Source organism: Artibeus jamaicensis, unplaced genomic scaffold, assembly GCF_021234435.1.
Source record: "Artibeus jamaicensis isolate MK-2021 breed Jamaican fruit bat unplaced genomic scaffold, CSHL_Jam_final scaffold_1019, whole genome shotgun sequence".
In the NCBI taxonomy this organism is placed as follows: Eukaryota; Metazoa; Chordata; class Mammalia; order Chiroptera; family Phyllostomidae; genus Artibeus; species Artibeus jamaicensis.
The window spans coordinates 34052194-34076256 of NW_026522025.1; the positions used below are offsets into that span (position 1 = coordinate 34052194).

General features: G+C 41.0%; 3 protein-coding genes and 1 pseudogene across 3 annotated transcripts in view; 1 reads left to right on the plus strand and 3 right to left on the minus strand.

Annotated features, from left to right (window-relative positions):
• Positions 1-7095, minus strand: part of LOC119042768 (guanylate-binding protein 7-like) — a 33363-nt gene extending 26268 nt beyond the window's left edge. Inside the window, exons 1-2 of the mRNA XM_037136549.2 lie at positions 7008-7095; positions 2957-3152 (exon numbers count right to left, since the gene is read on the minus strand). Of these exons, the coding sequence (XP_036992444.2) occupies positions 2957-3146 (190 nt within the window). The 5' untranslated portion in view covers positions 3147-3152; positions 7008-7095. The remainder of the gene's footprint in view (positions 1-2956; positions 3153-7007) is intronic.
• LOC119042748 (guanylate-binding protein 1) overlaps positions 1-24063 on the minus strand; it is a 132968-nt gene that overhangs the window by 70845 nt on the left and 38060 nt on the right. The window lies entirely within an intron of this gene.
• LOC119042740 (guanylate-binding protein 7-like) lies at positions 6807-22266 on the minus strand. Its single transcript, XM_053655387.1, is given in 11 exon segments — positions 6807-6945; positions 7008-7160; positions 12425-12555; positions 13791-13935; positions 15883-15928; positions 18294-18300; positions 18383-18582; positions 18585-18656; positions 19574-19819; positions 21840-22020; positions 22231-22266. Coding segments are annotated over 11 exon segments (1356 nt in total).
• On the plus strand, positions 16720-17683 carry LOC119042759 (39S ribosomal protein L11, mitochondrial-like; annotated as a pseudogene).

Sequence of the window (24063 nt, forward strand, 5' to 3'; positions counted from 1 at the left end):
GTTTGTTTCCATGTATTAGGTAGAGCCGTTATGACTCTCTGTCTTGGTAGCGTGGCCTAACATAGTAGGTGTCCAGTATCGTCCAGTGGCACAGCCTCCCCTATCACACAAGCTGGGCACTTGAGGTGTACCCTTCTCATGGGCTCAGTACACCTTCCTCTTGCCTTGGTTGCTTGAGCATTGGTTGCTGTTAGCACGTCAATAGGAGGGATTTACCCAGGCCAGCCAGTTGCAAGGCTTGGCTTTGACCATTGACCACCAACTGTCACCCTTCATAAAGGATCAGCTGTGTAGGGGCGTGGTGGTGGTGCTCCAATGTGGTATGTAGCTGTCCACTGGGTGCGCAGGCTTTGGGCTTTCCTGGTTGGTACAGGCCAAGGTCAGTCCCCTGTGTTTTGCCCAGGACCACCCTTCCTGAACTTTAGAGCAATCTGAGATGACTGCTACTTGTGCTGAACTTGGAGCTTTCCAGATGAAGCCAAGCTGTGAATCTGGGCTGGCTGCTATTAGTCTTGTGCCTGGGGCTACTTAGCAAGAGATATGGGGCCTGAGAGTTCACTGAGAACAGCTATTGTTTGAAAGGATTTAGGAACTAGTGAAGCAAGAGCCTCAGGGAATCTCCAGAGTGGGGCAGTGTTAGCTAGGTTGATGGAGACTCTGATATGGCACCCGCCTGCTGGCTCTGTGGCTCTGGTTGCTTTTTGGTATGGGACAAAGCTGTCTCCAAGCTCTCACCTTGATGCCAGATGCTTCAGTTCCTCCCTGTCTGCCAGTGGTGCCTTCCAAGCTGCTAGCCAGTGATGGATCACAAAGGGAGTGAGTTTGAGTAAGTTCATGTGAGAGTTCTTTAAGAGGAAATTCTTGGGGCTCTAGACAGTTTCTTTCATCAACTCTATTCCCAGGTTTTTGCAGCAAGAGGTTATGGGGACTTATCTTCCTGAACTGCCAGCTTGGGCTTGGGGGCATGGTATGGGGTTTGGACTCCTAGTTCCAGAGATATCCCTTCCAAATTTTTATCCACCTCATGTGGATGTGGGACCAGCCCGTTCCTTGCCTATTCCCCTCCTACCAGTCTGAATGGATGTGGTTTCTTTAATTCTGTAGTTGTCAGACTTCCATTCATCTTGATTTCTGCTGGTTCTGAATGATGGTTGTTCTATAATTTAGTTGTAATTTTGATGTCGTTGTGTGAGGAGGCGAGTCATGTATACCTATACCGCCATCTTGACTACAAGTCTTTTTCTCTTTTTAAACAAATAATGAGTTCTTTGCTCACTGCCTCAGGTAGGGATAAAATGAAAGAGAAAGCAGAAAAGACTTGTGAAATTTTCTAGATCCTCTTTCCAAAGGCTAAAATTAAATACACAGTGGGAGCAGATGTGAGATATATGTCCAGGAACCTGCTGACCATATATCTTGTTCTATAGTATAGTCCAGGGTTTTGACCATCTGCCATGTGTTAATGTTTCCTTCAATGAAGAATAGAAATTGACATAACAAAATATCTAGGAGAGGTTGATTCATCAGGGCTCAGGCCATTCAATTCCCACATTCAGGGTGTAATCCATAAAGAGGCTATAAAGCCTGATATGGTCAGCATTCTTTTACATGTGATATTGTTTGTTTGCTTTCTGACTAGTACAAAGTAATTTGAAGTTCCAATTCCCTCAGTGAGGAAAGATAATGTGTATTTGGAGGTTATTGCTCTCAGTTATGAGAGGTAAAAAACATAAAGCAAGACACGAACAAAGAGAGAGAAAGTAGGGACCTGGTCATGCTCATGGAACTTGACTGGGTGCAAATCTCTTTCTTTTTGTTCTTTCTGTGTTATGAGTGGGGTGGTAAATCCACAATTTAGATGTCAACATATTTTAAGGGTAGAAACCTCCTCAGCAATGGAAAATCACCTGGTTCCCACCTGATGTTATCTTGAGTAGAAGAAAAAAGACACTGTTGAAAACACTTGACTAATATCTCTCTGAGTTCTTAACCTTTAATCACTCAAAAAAAACCCCCAAAACTAAAACTTCTATAATTAATTCAGGCAACGCAAGGAAAAGTGTCCTCTCCCCTGATTGGTGGTTAAGAATTCCTCTAAAAGAAATACAAAACCAAAATTTTTTGTTAAAACTCAAAGGGATATTAAGAAGCAAAAAGAAAAGAGAAAGAAAGAAAAATAGGGAGGAAAAAAAAGAAGGAAAGGGAGAGAGGGAGAGAGTTATATAGAGAGAGAGACAGAAAGTGAGAGAGCGAGAGAGAAAGAAAGAGAGAAAGAGGAAACCATGAAAATCAAAACACTGGTGAACTGCAGTGAGGTGTGAGAGAGCATGACTTGGGCTTTTGGGTGTTGATGATGTTTTATTTCTTGATCTTGGCAGTGATTACACAGATGTTTATTTTACATTTATTAACCTTTTCTACATGTGTTATAATTCACATATTAAAAAAGATTGGGGAGGGAGAAAGAAAGGGAGAAGAAAAGAGAGGTATAATAATTCATCACAGTTTTGCTATGAAATGAAGCAAATAATTAGGCAGTATCCCCACTGAGATATAAACAGCGATATAAAGTACAGAGACTATACTGCTGTTTATTCTGCTTCCGACCCTTTTTAAAAAAACAGGAAATATTAAAAAATATTTGGTTGTTACTGAAACTTCCCTATAGTTTAGGGCTGAAGTGATGTGGGGAAAAGGAAAAGAATAATTTCTGGAGCTGAGCTGCCCTGGAGACGACTTGTAGGGTGCATCTTCGATAAGTTTGGGGATCTCTTAATTCCTGGACAAATTAGTGAGATTTTTATGGACAGATGGAGTTAAAATTATACATTTTTCAATGAAAATTTAATTTTCTTCAGTGGGAGGAGTTAGGTTTTTCCCTAAGATGACTATGAAGGAGGAGTGACCAGCCTGTGTTTTCACTGTTTCCAAGCAAATGGCCCAAAGCAACACTCACCGGGGTTTGTCCCTGCCAGGCGGTTCATTAGGTAGGATTTTCCCGTCTGGTGCGGCCCTGCAATGGCCACCACCACCACAGGCTGAGAGATCTTGTCAAGGATCTCCAGTGCTTTTGGATTTACTCTCAGTTGATTTTTCTGGTTTTCCACCAGGCAGATGAGGTTCATTGTCGTGGATCCAGACGCCATGGTAAGCTGTAACCCAGAGGAAGAACTCAGTAAAACGCAACATCCCAACGTCATATCTAATGGTTACAGAAGTCATTCGCATTATCAACTTTTTGCTGCTGGAGCTTATATGTCAGCTTCTTACATTTTGTATGTTCCTAAAAGATAAGTTTTTGGCCTAGTGTGTCCAAGGCCTGGTACAGATACTTTATGTACATTATCAAATTAATTCATAAATGAACCCTCAAACTGAGGCGGGAGAGTAAGAAGGTAGAAAAATTCCTGTGCAAATGGAATTGCAAACTGAGACAAGAAAATTAAATACGGCCAAACAATTTGAACAACTTATAGTTAGCTAGTGAACTGAAAGACCTTATCTTCCCTAACCAAGGACACTTGAAAGCAAATGGTTCACATCTCTCCTCCCTAACCATAGATATACGGCTTAAATCACCCTGGTTGGGAAAATAGAGGACAGAGAGCCAGTTAATGCAATGTATTCTAGTTCGATGCCAAAACAGATGAAGTTGAGGAACAAACAAAATCTCAATTAAGCCAGACGGATCCAAGATAAAAGTAAAACAGCAGATCATAGAATAATCCAATGCTTCCCTATATGCTCATTTGGAAGCATCAGTATATTGAAAACACATCTGGAAAGCTGTTGACTATTCTGCTGAAAGCCCCCTTTAAGATTCTTGCCCACAAAAGTGAGGAATAACCTTCAAGACGAAGGGTACTGATGTGGGCTCTCTCTAGAGCATGTCCATGCCCTTTCTAGGGCATGAACTTTTTAGTGCCTTCTTCCTAAACTCTGAGGGTCCCAAGAGACTTATAAGCAGTGGGCTCCTTGTCCCCGTCTTTCCTCGTGATCCTGTCTCCAAGTCCCCCCTTCTCTGACTTTCCATTGAGCTAACAGCAGCCCCACCACAGCTCACTTCCTTCCGATAATGTTTCTAGAGAGGGAAAGCAGAGCACTGCCTAGTCTCTCCCTGTTGCTTCTTCTACCCTAAGTCCTTCCTTTGTTTCACTGTCCGCAGCTTTAATAAACGTTCTCTCAAAATCACCTGGACTCCTGTTATGAAGTCTTTTCTGCTCAAAGTCACACCCATGCATCACAGGCTGGCCTGAGAAAAACCCACTCTGGGCCCCATCCTTGTCCACTGACAAAACAACCTTGCTTATCTAATGGATAAAAGGAACAGAGAGAAAGACAAAGCACTGACGATGGCGCCTTCAGAACACTAACACAATAGGGGTAAGTAGAGGCAGAAAGGGACATGCAGGAGACGAGGAGTGACCAGAGAAGATACCTGGAGTTCCAGAATGATCTGGTTTCTCATTAACTGCATACGTTTTCTGTACCTACTATGTGCCGGGCACTGTTCTAGGTGCTCTGTATCAAGTGGCGAACAAAAGGGATACAAATTCCTATCTGAAGGAGCTCTGTGCTAGTGGGAGGAGACAGATGCCGAATAAAGCAAATAAGCAACATGCATGTTGCATGTGTATTAGATGATGGGAAGTGCTCCCCAGAAGATAAGCAGGGGCCGTGACAGGGAGTGTGGGGCTGAATCGTGTAGAGGGTGGTCCGGGAGGGCTCTCGGGGTAGAGAAATAAATGTGACCTTCGACCCTGAGCAGGACAGGCTTAGGGAATTATGGGAGTGGAGCAGCCAGAGGAGGGAAGACTCTGAGAAGAAGAAGAGATAAAAATGTGACTTGCTCTCAAAACACCATGGGACAGACCTTTACAGGACTTAAAGTTATGAGGGCAAGAATTCATTTATTTAACAGTAATACAAGGCCATTTCTTTTTTGTATGCTGACAGGAAAGAGGCAGTAGCCAGGGTGTTTCAGGGTGAGTCCAGATCTGCCAGAACCCCACAGCTGGGTGAGGCCCGACTTGAATGTTTTCATCGCAGGGGGTATTTCATGAAATCAAGGGACAGAAAGCAGTGAAATGCTTTGACTGTCCCTTTATTTTCTCAAAGACAATTCTAACCAACTTTCATGTATTCCCATACTTTCCTAGCTGTGTGGCCATTAGAAAGATTAAGTTCTCTGTGCCTCAGTTTGTTCTTCCATGAAATGGCAACACTAAAAATAATAATAAAAAATAACAATGAATTGGTCCTTAGGGTCATTAGGAAGATTAAATATATGATAAAATTTATAATGCTGTTAAAATGATGTGCTACATACTGAATCCTATGTAAGTACTGATGAAAAATTGAAACTCTTAGAGAGCAGGGATGGTAGTTCTAAATGAAGGTGAAGAGTTGACTTTGGACTGAAACAATGACACTCCATGCCCAGTTACAAGCAGGTGGGGGGACACGTCCCATCACGGGGATGAGCAGGCAGGACAGGACCAGCAGTACAGCTGGAAGGGGGGACAGTGAGGGAGGATGAGTCCTGTGGGAGAGCCCAGGGCAGTCCTGGGGTGTCAGAGCACAGATTCTGGAGTGGCTGCTGGGTTCAAACTCCAGGGTTCAAATCACTTACTCAAGGTCAGTGAGACCTTCAAAAGGGAATTTACCTGTGTGAGCCTCTGTTTTCTCATCTGTGTTAGAGAGAAAGCAAGGATTTCTGCCTGATTCTTTTTTATTTATAGGCTGCTATGTACCAGACAGGGTTTCAATAAACTGAGAAAATTTCTAGAATTAGTGTAGTGTTTTAACAATGAGCAAGTTAAGCAATGCATTCAAATGTGTTGATATATTTGGTGCACTACAAATTGCCAAGATATAACAAGGTATCTGAAATTTTGTCAGAAAATAACATGAATTTGTTTAACAGACATCCTTTTTACCATTTCTCTACTTTTCTCTAGGCAATTGGGAGCAGAATTTGGGAGTAAAACATGAGTCTTTTATTGCTGTATAATGATCAGGAGGAATTGCAGGGCTTATTTGTTGGACTGAACATTCAAAATTTGGGGTAGGAATAGACGTGTTAAGAAAACTTTAAAAAAATATAAGTACACTGGAATATGCAAGCCAGAAGCTATTAACTTCAAACAGACAAGTAAAATGAAATAGTGCTGCTGTGTGCAGTTGGTTTCCAAAGTTTACTCGTCAGGAGAGTCAGTCACCTGCAGTGGGGGTGAGAACTGCCCTGAGCCCTGGCTTGTCAGCAGGTGTCACAGCGTGCTCTGACACACTTCCTCATGTGGACCACACATTAGAATTAAGGCATGGTGAACAAACACTACTCGATCTTATAGTTATGTTTAACACTTGATCAGTGAGCATCGGATTGAATTATTCTACATAACGCAGCTTTGTATTATCTTTGGGATATTGAGTATTATTATACAAAAATAATCAGAGTCTATCTTTCAGTATTTGAATTGTCTGTAAATCAAGAACCATTTTTTCCCTCAGTTTCTCCAACGGTTGGGGGTGGGGGTGGAGTGGGGGTTGGGGGTGTGGTGGGGGCCTGGGAAGCAGAGACAGTCTGAGGAGAGAGGAGGGAGCTGGGTGGGGGAGGACTCCATGGAGCATCTCTGCAAGCTGATGGGATTTACTAGGTGAGTGCCAGGGAGGACTTGAGCCCCCTTTGACATTTGAGGCAGGATGCGTTCCTCCTCCTCCCATGCAGGGCTATTTGTGTAGCACTAGGTGAGTGTCAGAAGAGCAACTCATTCCGGTGGCAAGGTACTGGTGCGCTGGTCACCTCACAGGGGCCTCTGATCCAAACGGAAATGCTGAGCTGCTGGGAGTCTGGCCCCAGCAGTAGCCTCCCGCTGCCACCCTGCCAGCCAGTGCCCACCCTGATCTTCCGGAGTGGGATGCGCCTTCGGGCCCATGTTGTTACTGGGGATGTTTAAGGAACATGAGGACATGCTATGGAAAATCAAGTCCAGGAGATAACTTACCTGTCTCCGGATCTGAAAACAGGGGACACGTGCTCAGCTGCCCTCGCTATTTCCAGGAGTGCTCCTCCAGCGTCTGGCTCCCCCGGATACTGACTGTTCTCTTTAGGAGGTGAACACGTGCCAGCTCTTACAGGCAAGCAGTTATGGCTCAGGCTGATAAGAACCCAGATGGAAAGGACATGTGTTTTTTTGAGAAGTGAATCATTGGGTGCCCCCTCCCTTTTCTTTTCTTTTTGTTTTTGTTTTTTAACTGAGGCAGGTGAGGTGGGAGGAAAGTCATGGTTGCTCCACACCTGCCTTCAGAACCCCAGGTTGGTCCCTTCTCCATTAGCCGTGTTCCCTGCACCCGCAAGGAATACCCAGCAGCAGGCTGAACGTGAGCCAAAGAACAGCAGGTGTAGTTCTGTGAGGAAAGGTTTCGTTACTGTAACTAATTTCTTTTCCTTAATTTTTTTACTTGTTCTTCTCCATCCTTTTTCAGAGTATTTTGCGTTCAACATGTTTTTGTTTCATTAGCATAAAAAATACCAGTGTGAGTGTACATAAATTTCCTGATTTTGTAGCCCAGACAAATTCATTCTTATTTTGTTGCATATACTTACAGTTGTTTCTTGTTTATAGGAGAGTGGGTTGGATTTGGTGGGCAAGGGATTGATGACTGAATATAGTTTGAGAGTTTACTTCATATAAAAAACCAGAAAAGTAGAAATTGATAAATGAATATTCACAATGACCAAAACCATGTAGCAACAGTTTTAAAAAGCTGACAAATGCTGCAAACATTTTGTCTCATAATTTTGTTTACTTTCTGTTCAGCTACTCCTATCATATTTGAACTTCAGTGTAAGCCAGAATGCTGGCATATATTTTTTAGTGGTATACCCAAGGAAATTTAATTCACTTTAAAAATTGCATTACATTGTACTGAACTACAGAACAAAAATAGCATTGAGTGTCTATTCTATATCAGTCCATATATTTCTGTGAGATGGGTTCTTTGATAATAACAATGATAAATTAAAAAAATCAGATTATAGAGACTTAATTTTAAGTCTGTTTCAATTTTATTTGCTCATTTATTTTGTTCTTAGATTCCACCATGTAAGGGAAATCATATCATATTTGTTTTCCTTTTACTGACTTATTTCACTTAGCATAATACCCTCCAGGTCCATCCATGCTGTTGCAAATGGTAAGATTTTGTTCTTTTTATGGCTGAGTAGTATTCTGTTGTATATGCATGTCACAGATTTTGTATCCACTCATTTACTGAAGCACCTTAAACACATTGAAAAATTATGGTCCAAATGAAACTACAAAATACTACTTCTTTTCTTTACTATTTTATTTATTTTTTAAAAAGACTTAATTTATCTTTAGAGGGGAAGGGAAGGAAAGAGGGAGAGAAATATCATTGTATGGTTGCCTCTTGTACATCCCCTGCTGGGAACTGGCCTGCAACCCAGGCATGTGCCCTGACTGGGAATTGAACTGCCATCCTCTGGTTCGCAGGCCCGCACTCAATCCACTGAGCTACACCAGCCAGGGCTTTCTTTACTATTTTAAATGTCACACAACTGCATTGTGGACAAGACCCTGGCTTCCTCAATGAGTGATTGTCATGGGATAGAAGCCTGAGGAACCCTGAGCACACGGACTGTCTAGCTCCTCAAAGAGGACTGGGCAGCAGATCCACACAGGTGTGTAGTGTCCCTTCTGCCTCAGTGAGTCTCAACTTCACCAGTTTCTAAAGCTGTATCTTTTATTTTGAGGCTATGGAAAGCAGTTAATATAGTAAGGACTTGGTAACTGGCGTCCCATTGGATGGCAGGTCATGGGTGTACTCACCACTATTTTTAAATAACTGGTGTTTACAGGGTGGGCTGTGTCGTGGGAGTTAAATACACGATGATGAAGATCATCAAATAGATGAGATCATGAGGCAGTCAAGTGGACATGGCTGTAAGTGGGTCATTTCAATTTTGCAATGATCTGAAAGTACTATGGCAGCAGGGATAACATGGCACAATGGCAGCACAGGGAAGACATCATTTCCATTCACAAATAAGCCATGGTTGGAGAACAGAAGCTAGCAAATAAAAGGTATGGGGTGAGGAAGCCAGGCTGTTTAGGGAAGTTTGTGTTCTATGGGCAAATATCCAAAGTCAAAAGAATACATACAATGTTTGAAATTAAAAGCAGTTTATTCTAAGCACAGTGTCTTAAGCACCACAGAGTTGAATTCTTAAAATATTTAGTTGACCCTAAGTTTTTTTTCTTCAAATTCACGATCTTTATAAATGTGGGGCAGGAATCTGGAGACCATTCCTGGCGACATCCCAGTAGACATTATATTGGAACGTAAATTCAGGACTAGAATTTCAGGGTCTTACTGAGAGACCCAAAGGATGACAAGGTTAAGATGTACATCTTGCAATTTCTGCTTCCTGCTGTGATAAGTAGACTGTTCCTGTTGAGATGACTTAGGGTATTTCTGTAAATGCTTTGATCCTGTCATGGGAATTTTCCCTTCCATATATTGTTATTTCAACTTTAATCTTAACAATTATATTTATTTGTTGTTTGAATAGGTAATAATTCCTGTAAGATGTAACAGGCACAGGGTACACAATGTAATGTTATTGATTTTCTGCAAGCTCATTACTCTTGTGTCCAGTATATAAGTTTGTTTTGGGCACAGACAGATCACAGTGTATTCACATATTTATTGTTGTCTATCTAACTCAGTGGTCGCAACTATGCACAATTCTGCATCATTTTTAAATTTATATAAATCTTTTAGAGTTCTTTATGTTAGTACAAATAGAGCTTTTCCTTTCATTTCAGCAACTGTTGAGTATTCCTCTGTAAGTCTATCTCAATTTCACCCAATTAGTGCCTCACATAGGGAATTTATGGTTGTTTCCAATCTTTTGGAATTTATAAAAATCCTGTAACAATATATCACTACATATGTCATCGTCTGTTTTTAAAGATTTTATTTATTTATTTTTAGAGAGAGTGGGGATGACAGGGAGAAAGAGAGTGAGAGAAACATCGATGTGTAGTTGCCATCTGGTGACCTGGCTTGCAACTCAGGCATGTGCCCTGACTGGGAATCAAACTGGCCACTCTTTGGTTTGCAGGCTGGCACTCAGTCCACTGAGCCACACCAGCCAAAGCTACATATGTCATTTTCAACTTGGGTAAATCTATAAGATAAATTCCTAACTGTGGACTTGCTATACCAACATTATTTGCATTTAAATTTTAATGTATATTTATACCAGTTTGCAAGCTCGATAGCAAAGAAGAGAGATTTCCAGTTTCCTGAAACCCCTGCCTGTTTACTGTCCTATCAGAGCTGTTCTTTCTGGACTACCTGACAGTGACCCAGGGACCTCCCAGTGTCACTTTGCATAGCTTTATAATCCATAAAGTTAAACATTTGTATTTACCCTTATACTTTTGCCCATTTAAATGACATATTTTGGTTGGTGCTCTTTGCTGCCAGATTCATCAGGCCTGCCACAGCTGAAGAAATGATCTTCGTGCCTCTGATGCAGATGCCAGGGTTTTCTTCATCTTTCCATTCACCTTCTCGCTTTGCTTAAATATTTTCTAGGAAGAAATCATTATCTCCTAACTTATTTTCCATTTTTTAATTAATCCATTCAATCAAACTAAACTGTTTTTTGGATATCAGGGCCTGATATCCTTTTTAATCACTATTTTTAGACTTTTCTTGAATGAAACCAGCATGACAGTATTTCCTAAATAAGCCACAATGCTATACTATATTACAGCATAAGAAGCCTTTTAAGAATACACTCAAGAGGAATTCTCAAAATATTTAATAAATGAACTGAAGCATCTCATTGCTACACTTATTAGCTTACACCCCCCAGGGGGCACTGTGATGAACACAGTGCTAGCCATATTGTTGATGATGTATGGGGGAGCTCATTGACTTTATTTTTTCCATTCTCTTCCTCCACTTGTTATCTCTTTAATCATCTCATCTCTTTAAAAAAAATCCTTCAGTAAGTAGTCCTTGGATTTGTAAACAAGAAAAAGCTCCCTTTTGAAAATCCCAATAATTGGAACTTTATTTAAAAACATCAGGAGTTAAATACATGTTCTGTACAAAATTACATGCCCTTTGATGCTTTTTGTCCAATATTTCCAAACCTCGGACCTCATAGTGGGAGTATCCATGATTTACACCATCCTATAACTGCTTATCACAATCTCACTGCAGGTGGTGAGGTGTTTGGGGCTGATTCTATCCTGACAACTATGCCAGGAATGTATTCCCATCCTAAAGATGCTCTTTGGGAAGGATGAAGATTTTATTCTATGCATTTTCTGGTTCCATTGAAGTAGGATGATACACTCATGTAACAAGTAAAGGCAACTGCTAACTCTCTGTGGAATGCTGGTTATCAAATTCCAGGTTGGGACCCAAAAAGCATTTTACTCTGGATTTATAGAATGAAGCAGGCAGACATGAAGCCAATGCAGCAAAATTTAGAGCTTTCATTATTTCATATTTCATATCATATACAATCTGATACTTTCAGAACAGAGGAATCTATACCAGGTCTCCTTGCTGGTTGTACAAACATCCTAAGAACTAAAGTCCTATTCACTTGGGTGCACAATAAGGCCCTGTGAGCACCATGGCCAGCAGTCCAGGAACCTGCAGCATGTTATCTGTAACCCCCTAACTTTAGTACCACAGAAAGTGCTGGGTCTCAAAGAGTAAGGATTTTAAAATGATCCGGTTAATCTGACATTTCACTGAATCATATGCCTTTGGATTTCCTTCAGTTTTTGTTCTTTCCTTTAGTTTTCGTTATTGGTTATTTGTTTAGGTTTTGCCCAGGTGCAACCTAGACTTACGTTCAGCTTGTGCTCCAGCATTCTTTCCTGCTCTCTCAGTAAGTTTTCTCTCTTTCTCTAGGTATCTCATTCAACTGGGCTATGTTTTCCTTGAAGCTTCTCTCTGGAGCCTCCCTTTTTTGCCTCAGTTCATTCAGTGTTTGTCTCAGAAGGTCCTGTGCCATTTCCACTGTCTGCTTCTTGGCATGCTCAGGTGTCCCACAGTGGTTTTACAGAGACTCAAAAATAACAGTTATACTGAGCTGTAGCCTTAAAAAGTAAGAGACTGAAATGACTTGTCAGTGGCAGAGAGGAATCTCTCTCTGGGTGTTGTAACTAGCAGTACCAGCATGTTTCAGAATGTGATGGGAAGGAATTGATTGGCTAAATGAGCAATTCTCCTGGTTATTTTTAGATTTAGCCAAGTTGTTCCACAAAAACAAATCCTTTGTTTCAAGAAGGCTGTGCTCTCTCACATTAAAGGGCACTGCAGGAAACTATCCCCGCTCTGTGATCAGAGCCCTTTCCTGTACCGGCTAAATCCTTCTCCCCAGCAGCGAGGGCTCTGTCTGCCTGCAGGACGGATTCCACTGTGGCAGCCTGTGATTGCAGGAGGCTCTGGAGGATGTTTGCCTGAGGAAACAAGAAGCAAAGATTCTTCTTTCTGGGGAAATCATGTTCAAAAAAGCTACAATTTGACCCTGTAAATCCTTCTTAGGGTCACACAGTGGTTCCCTTTCTTCCATAGTCACAATAAAAAAATCAGATTTCTGCCCTGGTTGGTATGGCCCAATGGATTGAGTACTGGCCTGCGAACCAAACAGTTGCTGGTTTGGTTCCCAGTCAGGGCACATGCCTGGGTTGCAGGCCAGGTTCCCAGTTGGGGGCGTGCAAGAGGCAAGCACACATTGATGTTTCTCTCCCTGTCTTTCTCATTCCCTTCTCCTTGCTCTAAAATAATCTTTAAAATGTTAAACTTCTTCAGTTAGAATAAAAACCTCTTTGGCAACCTCTTTCCTAGCTCTCTAGCTTCCTGTCCTAAAGATGCCAACTACCATCACCATCCACCCAGGTTTACACACAGTTCTACAAACACTCCTCCTCCGTGGTTTTCAATATCTGCACATTCTTTTTCTTCTGACTGGATGCTTGTCTACCCTTTCTTTACTCAGATACAATTTATTGCTACTGCACCTTATAGCTACTACCTCCTCTTCCAGTAAGCTTGCTAACCTTCCCTCTGAGATTTAACTGGATGCCAGGTACACAGACCTGCCCTACCAGCTCTATCACTTGCTGACTGTGTGTTCTCAGGCAACTTACTAGCTTCTCAGTGCATCTGATTTCTCATTTGGCTAATGTGGATGACAGTGTTACCTAAATTCACTTTATTCTGAATATTAAGTTGATAGTCCAAACTCAGTGCCTGAGACTATAACTGATTTAGGAAGTATGTGTTCAATATATATCAGCCAAAGCAGCAGCAGCATCAGTGTATACTTGTGTGATAACATTATCCCACCACGTCCAACTGACTGTTTATATTCCTTTTTTAAGTAAGATCATAAGCTTCTTGAAAACATTGTTCCTTTAATTATGTATCCCTTAAATATAGCACAAAACTATTTCATTGTTCCCTAAATGACAGGCATGTTGTCTTTCATCTACATTCGTAATGTTAAAATTTGTGTTTGGGAATCATATTTTTTGTTCATTTAAAAGTATTTAACTAATTGTGGATAAAAAGGAGAAATGTACAGATATTGCCATGCTTTGCTGCCTCTTCACAAATGGTCCTGAGGTCTTAGATTTTCAAAAGAATCTACAAAGGCCCTTGGACCCTAATGTACTGTTCTCCTGCCCTCTTTTTATTCCTCATGTTAACTCCTTTCCAGGAACCAGGTCGCAGAACTGTTCAACCTTGTCCATTCCTTCTAAGTACAGACTGTATCCTCCAGGCACAGAGAATGTTCCTCTTGAAATGTCTTCCACCAACGGCTCTGAAAGCTGCCTTAGCTGAGCCTGGCAATATTTGCCAGATTCTCCTTTTTTTAAAAAAATATATTTTATTGATTATGCCATTACAGTTGTCCTATTCCCCCCTTCATTCCCCTCCACTCTGCACACCCTCCCCCACCATTTACGTCCATGTGTCACAAGTTCTTTAGATTCTATATTTTCCATACTATTCTTGCCCTCCCCCCTGTCCATTTTCTACCTACCATCTATGCTACTTATTCTCTGTATCTTCTTCCCCCTTCTCCTTCTCCCACTCCCCTGTTGCTAACCCTCCATGTGATCTCCATTTCTATGGTTCTGCTCCTGATCCAGCTGTCCTCTTAGTTTGCTTTTGTTTTAGGTGTGGTTGTTAATAACTGTAAGTTTGTTGTCCTTTCACTGTTTATATTTTTCATCTTCTTTTTCTTAGATAAGTCCCTTTAACATTTCATATAATAAGGGCTTGGTGATGATAAACTCCTTGAATTTGACCTTATCCGAGAAGCACTTTATCTGCCCTTCCATTCTAAATGAAAACTTTGCTGGATAGAGCAATCTTGGTTGTAGGTCTTTGGACTTCATGACTTGGAATACCTCTTTCCAGCCCCTTCTTGCCTGTAAGGTCTCTTTTGAGAAATCAGCTGACAGTCTGATGGGAACTCCTTTGTAGGTGACTGTCTCCTTAGCTCTTGCTGCTTCTAGGATTCTTTCCTTCATTTGAATCTTGGCTAATGTAATTATGATGTGCCTTGGTGTGTTCCTTCTTGGGTCCAACTTCTTTTGGACTCTCTGAGCTTCCTGGATTTCCTGGAAGTCTATTTCCTTTGCCAGATTGGGGATGTTCTCCTTTATTATTTGTTCAAATAAGTTTTCCACTTGTGGCTGTTCTCTTCCCCTTCTGGTACCCCTATAATTCTGATGTTGGAATGTTTAAAGATGTCCTGGAGGTTCCTAAGCCTCTCCTCATTTTTTTGAATTCTTGTTTCTTCCTCCTTTTCTGTTTGGTCATTTTTTTCTTCCTTCTGGTCCACTCCCTTGATTTGAGTCCCAGTTTCCTTTGCATCACTATTGGTTTCCTGTACATTTCCATTCATTTCAATTAGTTTAGCCTCCATTTGTTCCTCTAATTTGTGACTAAAATCAACCAGTTCTGTAAGCATCCTGATCATCAGTGTTTTGAACTGTGCATCTGGTAGGTTGGCTATCTCTTGGTCGCTTAGAATTATTGGCTCTGGGGCTTTGAGCTGTTCTTGAGCCATAATGTTTTGCTCTGTTAGCACCTGTTATGTATGAGGGGCGAAGCCTTAGGTGTTCACCAGAGTGAGGCAATCCCGGTTGCTGGGTTGTGACGCTGTATCTAGGGGCAGGGTCAGAGAGGGGCAATGGCGCTTGTTACACACTCTCTCTCAGATTTCTGTTCCCTCTACCACTTCCCATAAGCAAATTGGGCCCTTCTGGTGCTGGTTCCTTGGTGTGTGGGCCTGTGCACCCTCCAGGACCCCCTGGGTCTCTCCAACAAACTATCTGTGAGCCTGGGAGCCTCTCCTAGCACCTCGACCTTGAAAATTTTTCCAATTGGTGCTTTTAGGCTTTAATTCCCATTGCTGGGGCCCTAGCCTGCATGGTCTGTCTCACTGCTCGCTCCTTCACCTAGTTTATCTGCGCATGAATGTGTGACCATGGTCAGCCAGTCGCCTTGAATCCTCACTGGGTCTGCCTGTTGTCCCCCCACATCTGGGAAATGCCAACTGCTGCCTGTGCTCCTGGGTCAGTCTGGTTGCTTTTTCCTGCCTGACCCTGCCCTGCCGCTGACTCCGCTCCTCTTACCGGTCTGGCTGAATAGTTTGTTGTTGTGGGCCTTTCGTACAGTTAAATTTTCTGTGTTTTGGCTGCACTTTTGTTAGTAAAACTTTGTTGTCTTTATACTTGGTTGTGTGAGGAGGCACAATGTTTCCACCTATGCCTCCATCTTGGCTGGAAGTCCCCAGATTATTCTTCATCGTTCAGCAAGAAATATTTCTTCTTCATCTCTATGGTTTCTTGTCAGGAAAAATGTGGGGAAAGCCAAAGGAAGAAGCTATTAGGAGGGAAGGTCAAACTCTGATCTTCCTGGAAAAAGCAGTCTGGTGGTATCAGAGTGAACTGGGACTTGGAATAATTGGCTGGGATCAGGAGGCTCATTTTACTCCCAGTTTAGACCAATATTTTGAGTTGTCTGTGGAACGTTCTTTAATTCCCTTGGGTTCAGGCTCAACATTTGTGAGATGATGGGGTTGGTAGACACAAACTCCATGGTTCCCGTATTTTCTAAATTGAGATATAGTGTAGATATAACATTACATTAGTTTCAGGTTTACAACAAAAGGATTTAATATTTGAATACATTGCAGAATAACCTGCACAATGTCTAGTTATCCTTCAACACCTTACACAAATATAGAAATTTTTTTTTCTTTGATAAGAACTTCCAGGTTCGACTCTGTTAGTAAATTTTAAATATGCCATCCAATATTATCAATGGCTCCTTTACCAGTAGTAGAATGAACAGTGGCCCATTCATTGACAATGAGCAATGAAAAAATCAGCATGACTGGAAATAAACTTTCCTCTGCAAACTTGGATTGCGATGGAGAAAAACATATTCATGGTAATTTAACTGTCCACTACCAAGGTAAGTAGTTACTAAACAGAGTTTTGAATACTTCATGGTTTTTTTCAAGGAAGAATTGATTGCGCAAAATTATAGGAATAGATTTTTTTTTGCTGTAATTGAAAAATTATAATTCTGGGGTTTTTTTCTGTATGAAGTGAGAGCTTTGTAACTTGTACGATGGTCAGTGACAGACTCAAAGACAAGGTGAAGATGCTCATGTTACACAGAATTATGTTCTCAAGAGTTCCCTCCCATGGTGTCCAAACTCGATAGTCCTGAGGCCTATGATAATGCTGAGTGTTAATCTTGTGATTAGATTGTTACTTGGCACTGTTGACTTTAAGAAATAGATTACTGACCCTTAATCTTTGACCCAAATTGGTGACTCCTTGGAGATATCTCTCTTGCTGTTGACCTCAGGTGAACTCAGGTGGTGAACCCTGCATCAAGCTGAAGCTGAGCCAGACCACTTGGGGCCTCAGGAAGCCCAAGGCCAGTGTCATCTGGGCAATTGCGTGGGCAGGCCACGTGATGTCCACGCCCCAACTAGGCCCTGTCCTGATTCAGTGAGTCATTTCCATCAACTAGTTCTGCAAGGATGTCCATGAGAGACAAAGGACATCAAAAAAGTCATCTCTTTGTCTACCAAGACCTTCGTTTAGCATTACAGGACATTTGAAATTCTGATTGGATATCTCACTGTTTCCTACTTCCTGAAAGCAGCTGCTGGGATTGAGAAATGGGCTCAGCAGATAGCGAAGGAGCTGGCAGGCCTGGTGATCTTGAAGCATGTGTATGAGACTGTTTATGATAAAGCTCAGGATGATGCCTTTGCCCTGGAGAATGTGCCCCTATCAGCTTTATCCACTCCATCATTGGCTCTACCCATACCCTGGGCATTAGTGTGGTGAAGGACCTCAATTCTGAAGAAATGGCCACTTTCCCAGAAGGAACATCTGCATTCTTGTCTCCTCAGCAAGAGACAGATTTGGCAGCTCAGGCACACAGTGCCAAGAGTGACCCCTGTCCTGCATACTCCAGGACTTTGAAGGAAGCACCTGGAAAGGGGCTACCAGGAAGTCTGTGCCAAAGGGGAGGAAGGGAGGTGACACCACCTGGATTATCATTTCTATTATGTTAGGTTATATATTTTATATGTATGGAAGCATCAAGTGTTCAAGCCTCAATAAATATCTTTTGTCACCCCTGCAAAAAAGAAACAGAGAAAGAAAGAAGAAAGCAAGAAAACAAGAGAGAGAGAGAGAGAGAGAGAGAGAGAGAGAGAGAAAATAAGAAAGAAAGAAAAAGTTACTCAAGTGGTCATGCCAAAAGATATGAGTCCTTTAAAAGCAGTTTTTTCCAGTTGGTGGCAGAGAGGTAGTCGAAGGTATCAGGAACAAGACAAGGATAAAAATCAAAGGTATCAGAAACAAGACAAGGATACAATCCGCCATTGCTGCCTTGAAGATGGAGGGGGAGTTCCCAAGAGTCTCCGTATGTTGTTAGTTTCAAGTGTACAACATTTGACCCTTGTTTTGGTACACAGAGAAGAGCACTTACACATCTTGTGCTAGGATCCTGCCTGAAGAATTGTGAACTAATAAATGTGTGCTTTTGCAATCTGCTGATAAGTATGTATTAATTTTTTTGGTATAATAAAACATAGAGTCAATCTTTCATAAAAAGGATGAAGAGAAGCTTGTTGAGTCCTGTCACTCAGAGGTATCCAAGCTTCTTTTACAATGGGAAACCCATGAACTATGTGTCAGAACAAGTATGTCCAGGCATCATTCCAGAAGAACAGGAATTAGGAAGGATATATGCTAAGACAAAGTACCACAAGCTTCTGGATCTCCTGTTTTTCATCCTTGAAGGAGTTCTCCATGAAGATCACAATGGCTTCCCTCTCACAGGCCACGTGCAGGTCCAGCAGCTCCTGGAGCAAGTCTGTGAGGAACCTCACTTGCTGGGCCATCAGCTGGCTGCAGTGCGTGGCTGCCATCTGCACAGCCAGTGAGTTCTCACGCTGGGATAGAGTTGGGCTGCACTCTCCAAACAAGGCACCGCTCCACTATTGATGGCATCCACAAAGACCATTGCCAGAGTCTCCAGCCCTGAATTACACATGGGATTTAAGGAATGAACAGGAAGTTCTTGTTCTTTATTTTAGAGATTTAGAGATCAGCATTCTAAGACTCACAATAATTTTATTTAAATAAAGTTTTCATTTTGTTACCTATTTTTTCCTCTCCTTCTAATCTTCCTTCTTGACCTCACCTTTTCTACTCCTCCCTGCTCTTCTATGGATCTATTTCCTTATAATAACATACTATGTCTCCTAGTCATATACTTTCATATGGTTATCAAATTCATTCCATTACAATATTAAATTAGTAATCTGAACCAATATATTCAAGGAAGTCCCAAAACACTTTCACCATTGAAATAAAATAAAAATAATTTATTTCACAGGTGAGTACAATGGGCAAAGTGTGGGCACTATTTCCAAATGAAATTGTGGGGACCTTGAAAAATATTATTAAGAACTTCAAGACAGTGACATAGACATTAAACCAGCACAGAGCACTTTGTTTCTGACCAGATTGCATGTTCATGAATTCAGCACTTAATATAAAATTACATATAAATTTGTTTCTCCAGCTCTCCGTGCACTTTAAGAGACGAACTAGTGTAACTAGTTAATCTTCTAACTACTGTAAATTTACAAAATATCTTGTGTGTCTCCCCATGAGACAATCATTTGTCCTCTCGTCATCATGCAGATTCCTATGCTTAGGAGCAGCTTGTGCTTATATTGTTAGTGTACTAGTTTCATCAGACATAATAGGCTTTAATAATCCTTTATATAGAGAAGCTTTAATGAAACAACATGCATGTCTATGTGTGGCATGAATCTCTGCTTTTCCACATCACACAGAGAACGGAACAACAGTACTGATAGACCCTGGGTGCGATCACAGCTCCATCGCACCCACTGAACCTCAGAAATACATGGTGTAGCAGAGAAGACTATTTCCAGTGACAGTGTTTTTCTCTCTGAGGATCTTGGTTTGGGCATGCATAAACATACAGGTACAGAAATTTTTGGATTGCACCTGGAAACTACATCCCCATTGGTTTTCTGATTCTTCCTTAATACAGTGGAAGAGTTTGTTGTCACCTGAGAGCTGGACAAAGACAAAGCAATTCTGCTTGGAGAAGAACTTCTTGATAGATTCTCTGGACATGTTGGAATTTTGGATTTGAGGATCCTTACCTTCAGAAGTGAAAAAAGAGCAATCATCGATGAGACAGTTCCTAGGCAAGGGGACTGGGTACCTTCATTTCCTAACTTAATAGCAGCTTGTGCTTATATTATTAGTGTACTAGTTTCCTCAGATATAATAGGCTGGGAAGTTGCACCACTGTAACTCTGGTGCCTGTAAAACTCCTTTTATCTAATCATGCAAATCTAGCTTTCTAATCTACTCAAGACTTAGAATCCGCCCCCCCACCCCCCTTACAGAACTGAGACTTGGGGAAGCACAGTGATCACTCACCTATCTTGGGAGTTAAGTTCCAGAGACCCCCACGATAGGTGAAAATCTGTGAAGTGGCGACGTTATATTTATTTTATTATTTATATATTTTTAAGGCTTTATAAACCCTTCCCACACTCCTATAAACCTTTTCCACACTCTTATAAACACTTCATATGCTCTTAAACAGTTTCTACACTCTTAAACCTACATAATTTTAACAAGATATGAAATTCTATATGGATACTCACCAGTGAAGTGTACAATTGTCCATCGCTATATCACAATCACTTATTGCAGCTTCACTGTATTGCAGGACCTGCAATACATACAAAACAAGGAACGCAGAATTGTTCCTTAGCTCTTGTATGATGTGCACTGGATTGACTATTTGTTAGATAGTTGTTGAATAATAAATTATTCCACCAATTTTCAGAAATAGTTTCTCAACAATACAGTCTCCACGACAGAAATAAAATGTGGGCTCTAAAGTAAAGATAGAAATAAAAATATGTATATTATTTCAGTGAAAAAAAACCATGTACAATACAGATGATACTCGGGACAGTATATAAAAGCTTGATAAAATTAGAGTTCCCTGAAAACATAGACAACCTATACATGTGTTGAAAGATCCTTTTGGAAGACAGTACCAAATATTAAGGTGAACCTAAATGTATGTTGGATCCCCCACCTTTTTTTGAATCAGATTATATTGGAGTTGACAACGTCATACAGAGGGATCCTGCACATGTATCAGCCGCTTGATAAATATTTGTCAATAAATGAATAAGTAACCAAATAAACAAAACGGATATCCCTTCCAAGTACCACTTTTATCTCTTCTGCTAAAAATCATCATCCCAGTAATGAATTCATTATTGTAACAAGACAGCATATTGTATGAGACTGGAGAATGAAGAGAGTGTTATTATGAGAAAGAGAACATGAAGGATTTGACAGTGTTACTGAAAAGACATGTTGGTAATTCCTTAAGAACCATCGAAAAAATAAATAGTGTATAAATAGCCTTCATATGAAAGTCATAACTATGCAGGACAAGAAAATAGGCTGCACAAAGTATATTTCAAAATTAAGTCATTGATATCTTTGTGACTCTGTGTTTACTGTTTTTCAGTGGATGAGCATTTTCCTCTAAATAGAAGTGAGGGAGCTCTGAACATAGTAAGTAACACAGGTATTTGAGACTTAAGAAGTTTCAGTACTAGCTATAGTCCTCACATTTTTATTCATGCTGACAATTTATCTGAATTTGGTTGGTCTGATATAAGATTTTATCTCCTCAGTGAGCTTCATGTGTGCTCAGTGGGGTTGTTCCAGGAATAATAGCAACTGAAACAATATCCACTTGTCATACACATAACACCATTTGCATGGGCTAAATCCAATCTTAAACCAAGGTTAAAATTTATTTCTTTATTAAAAATTTTTTTAGAGAGAGAGAGAGGGGAAGGAGGAAGGGAGAGAGAGACAGTGATAGAGCTAGAGAGAGGGAGAGGGAGAAAGGGAGACAGGAGAGAGAGGCAGGGATTCATTTGTTGTTCCACTTATTTATGCATTCAGTGGTTGATTCTTATATGTTCACTGACCAGGGGTCAACCCTGCAACTTCTGTGTATTGAATGATGCTCTAGCCAACTGAGCTAACTGGCTGTGTCTTAAATAAAAATTGATGTTAAATGCTGAGTGATCCCACCTCGTACTGTCATCTTCCGTCACTCAGACCACCCTCTGATACCTGGAATCACCTTCAAGGCATTCTGCAGGTACTCCTCTGCAGTGATGGTGCATCTGTCCCTCTCCAGCTCCAGCATGAATTCACATACAGCCCAAACAAAGTCTGGAAAGAAATTCACAAACTTGGCTAAGTCATCTACTTCACCACGGCTGGGAGAGGATTTTGTTCCAATTAGTTTGTGCTAATCTTCAAAGCCCAGGGCCTTGGGCTAAAACCTTAGTAAATGTCCTTGGAGTCACTGAAATTTTTCTGCAGATCTTTTCAGAGGATTATTTCATGGACACCCTATTTTCGTGGGTTCCATACCCAAGCGCATCAACCTCACACACACCTTAACTAGTGGAGCTTATTGACCTCTTGATTATAGTTTTTTCAGGAGGCTTTTCCTCACCGACAACTGAGTGAGATTCTCACTTTTTGTATCCATGGTACTCTGTACTGATAAAATGTTATATTGTTTATTACTGCTACTAGGCTCCGGGACTTGACTTCATTCCCTGGGATATCTGAAGTACATCACTTAAAGCCCTAGAATTTAGCTGCCCCCGAAATATTTAGCTTGTATCTTTTACCCCAGGGTTAAAAATGAGATCTATCCCTAATAACCAAAGTATTGAGTTTACCAATAAAGTAAATTCAAAGAAGCAGAATTTGACCTCATTATTCTTAATTGGATTTGTAGTTTTCAGAAATATATCATAAAAGTTGAAGTCAGTTGGCAAATTAAAACATAAGTGGAGTATCAAGAGCAAAGAAAAGTCTCTGCTTTCCCCTTTCCACCTCCTCCAGACCCTCAGTGTCCAGAAGAACCAGAGTGTGGTTAGGCTTGGAGGGATGAGGTACATACCACATCCAGATGCCCTTGGTTTCAGTCCTAACTGTGGAGCCCAGATAGAAACCTACAAAGGAGAAGGAGAAAGCAACCTATGAGAATACAGTAACAGTAGACAGCCCATGCTGCCCCTGGGTCACACTGTTTAAACTTGTCAGAATGTGAGTGCCAGACTGGGAGCTCGGCTGCTTCCTTTTTAGCAAGGGCAACCTTCATATACATTACGGACTTTCTCAAGAAACACTTTGTGTCTCCTGTTCACTTCATACTATCAATAGGTCAAGCTATGTCACATTACAGAATTAATATAAACTCAGCCTTTATTTTGTTTTCTGACAGTTTCTGATGGAGCTCAACCAGTGGGAGGTACAAGCAGGGGCCTAGAGGTCAAGCCCTTGTTTCCCCCTAGGGAGCCAGGATATGCCAGTGCCTGTTCCTCTACCCTGAGTCACAGCTCCTTTCAAGTAGCTCCATTCCATATCTTTTATCAAGTCTTTTACCATAGTTTTATGAGAATATGGGGAATTCTCAATTACTGCGGATAAGCATATAAATTGCACATAAAACCTGAAAACTTAGGTTGCTTCTAGCATTTGGCTACTGTAAACTGTGCTGCTATGAACATTGGGGTTCATAGGTCCCTTTGAAATGGTGTTTCAGGATTCTTAGAGTATAATCCCAGAAATGGAATTGCAGGCTCAAAAGGCAGTTCCATTTTTAGTTTACTGAGGAAATTCCATACTGTTTTCCACAGTGGCTGCACCAGTCTGCATTGCCACCAACAGTGCACTAGGTTTCTGTTTTCTCCACAACCTTGCCAACACTTGTTCATTGATTTATTATGGCCATTCTGACTGGTGTGAGGTGGCATCTCATTGTGGTTTTAATTTGAATCTCTCTGAGGGCTAGAGATGCTGAGCATCCTTTCATATGTCTCTGGGCCCTCTGTATGTCCCCCTTAGAGAAGTGTGTGTTCAGATCCTTTCCCCATTTTTTAATTAGATTTTTTGTTTTCTGGGTATGGTGTCAAATTCTTTATATATTTTGGAGGGCGAACTCTTGTCCAAGGTATCTTTGGCAAATATATTTTCCCATACGGTTGGTTCCCTTTTCATTTTGCTGATGTTTTCTTTAGCTGTGCAGAAGCTTTTTAATTTAATGTAGTACAATTTGTTTATTCTTTCCTTTATATCCCTTGCTCTAGGGGATGTATCAGTGAAAATATTGCTGTATTGAGTCTGAAATTTTCCTGCCAATGTTCTCCTCTAAGACTTTCATGGTGTCAAGACTTAAGTCTTTTATCTATCTTAAGTTTATTTTTATGTATGGTGTAAGTGGGCAGTTCAGTTTCATTTTTTTTTTTCGAATGTAGCAGTCTAGATCTCCCAATGT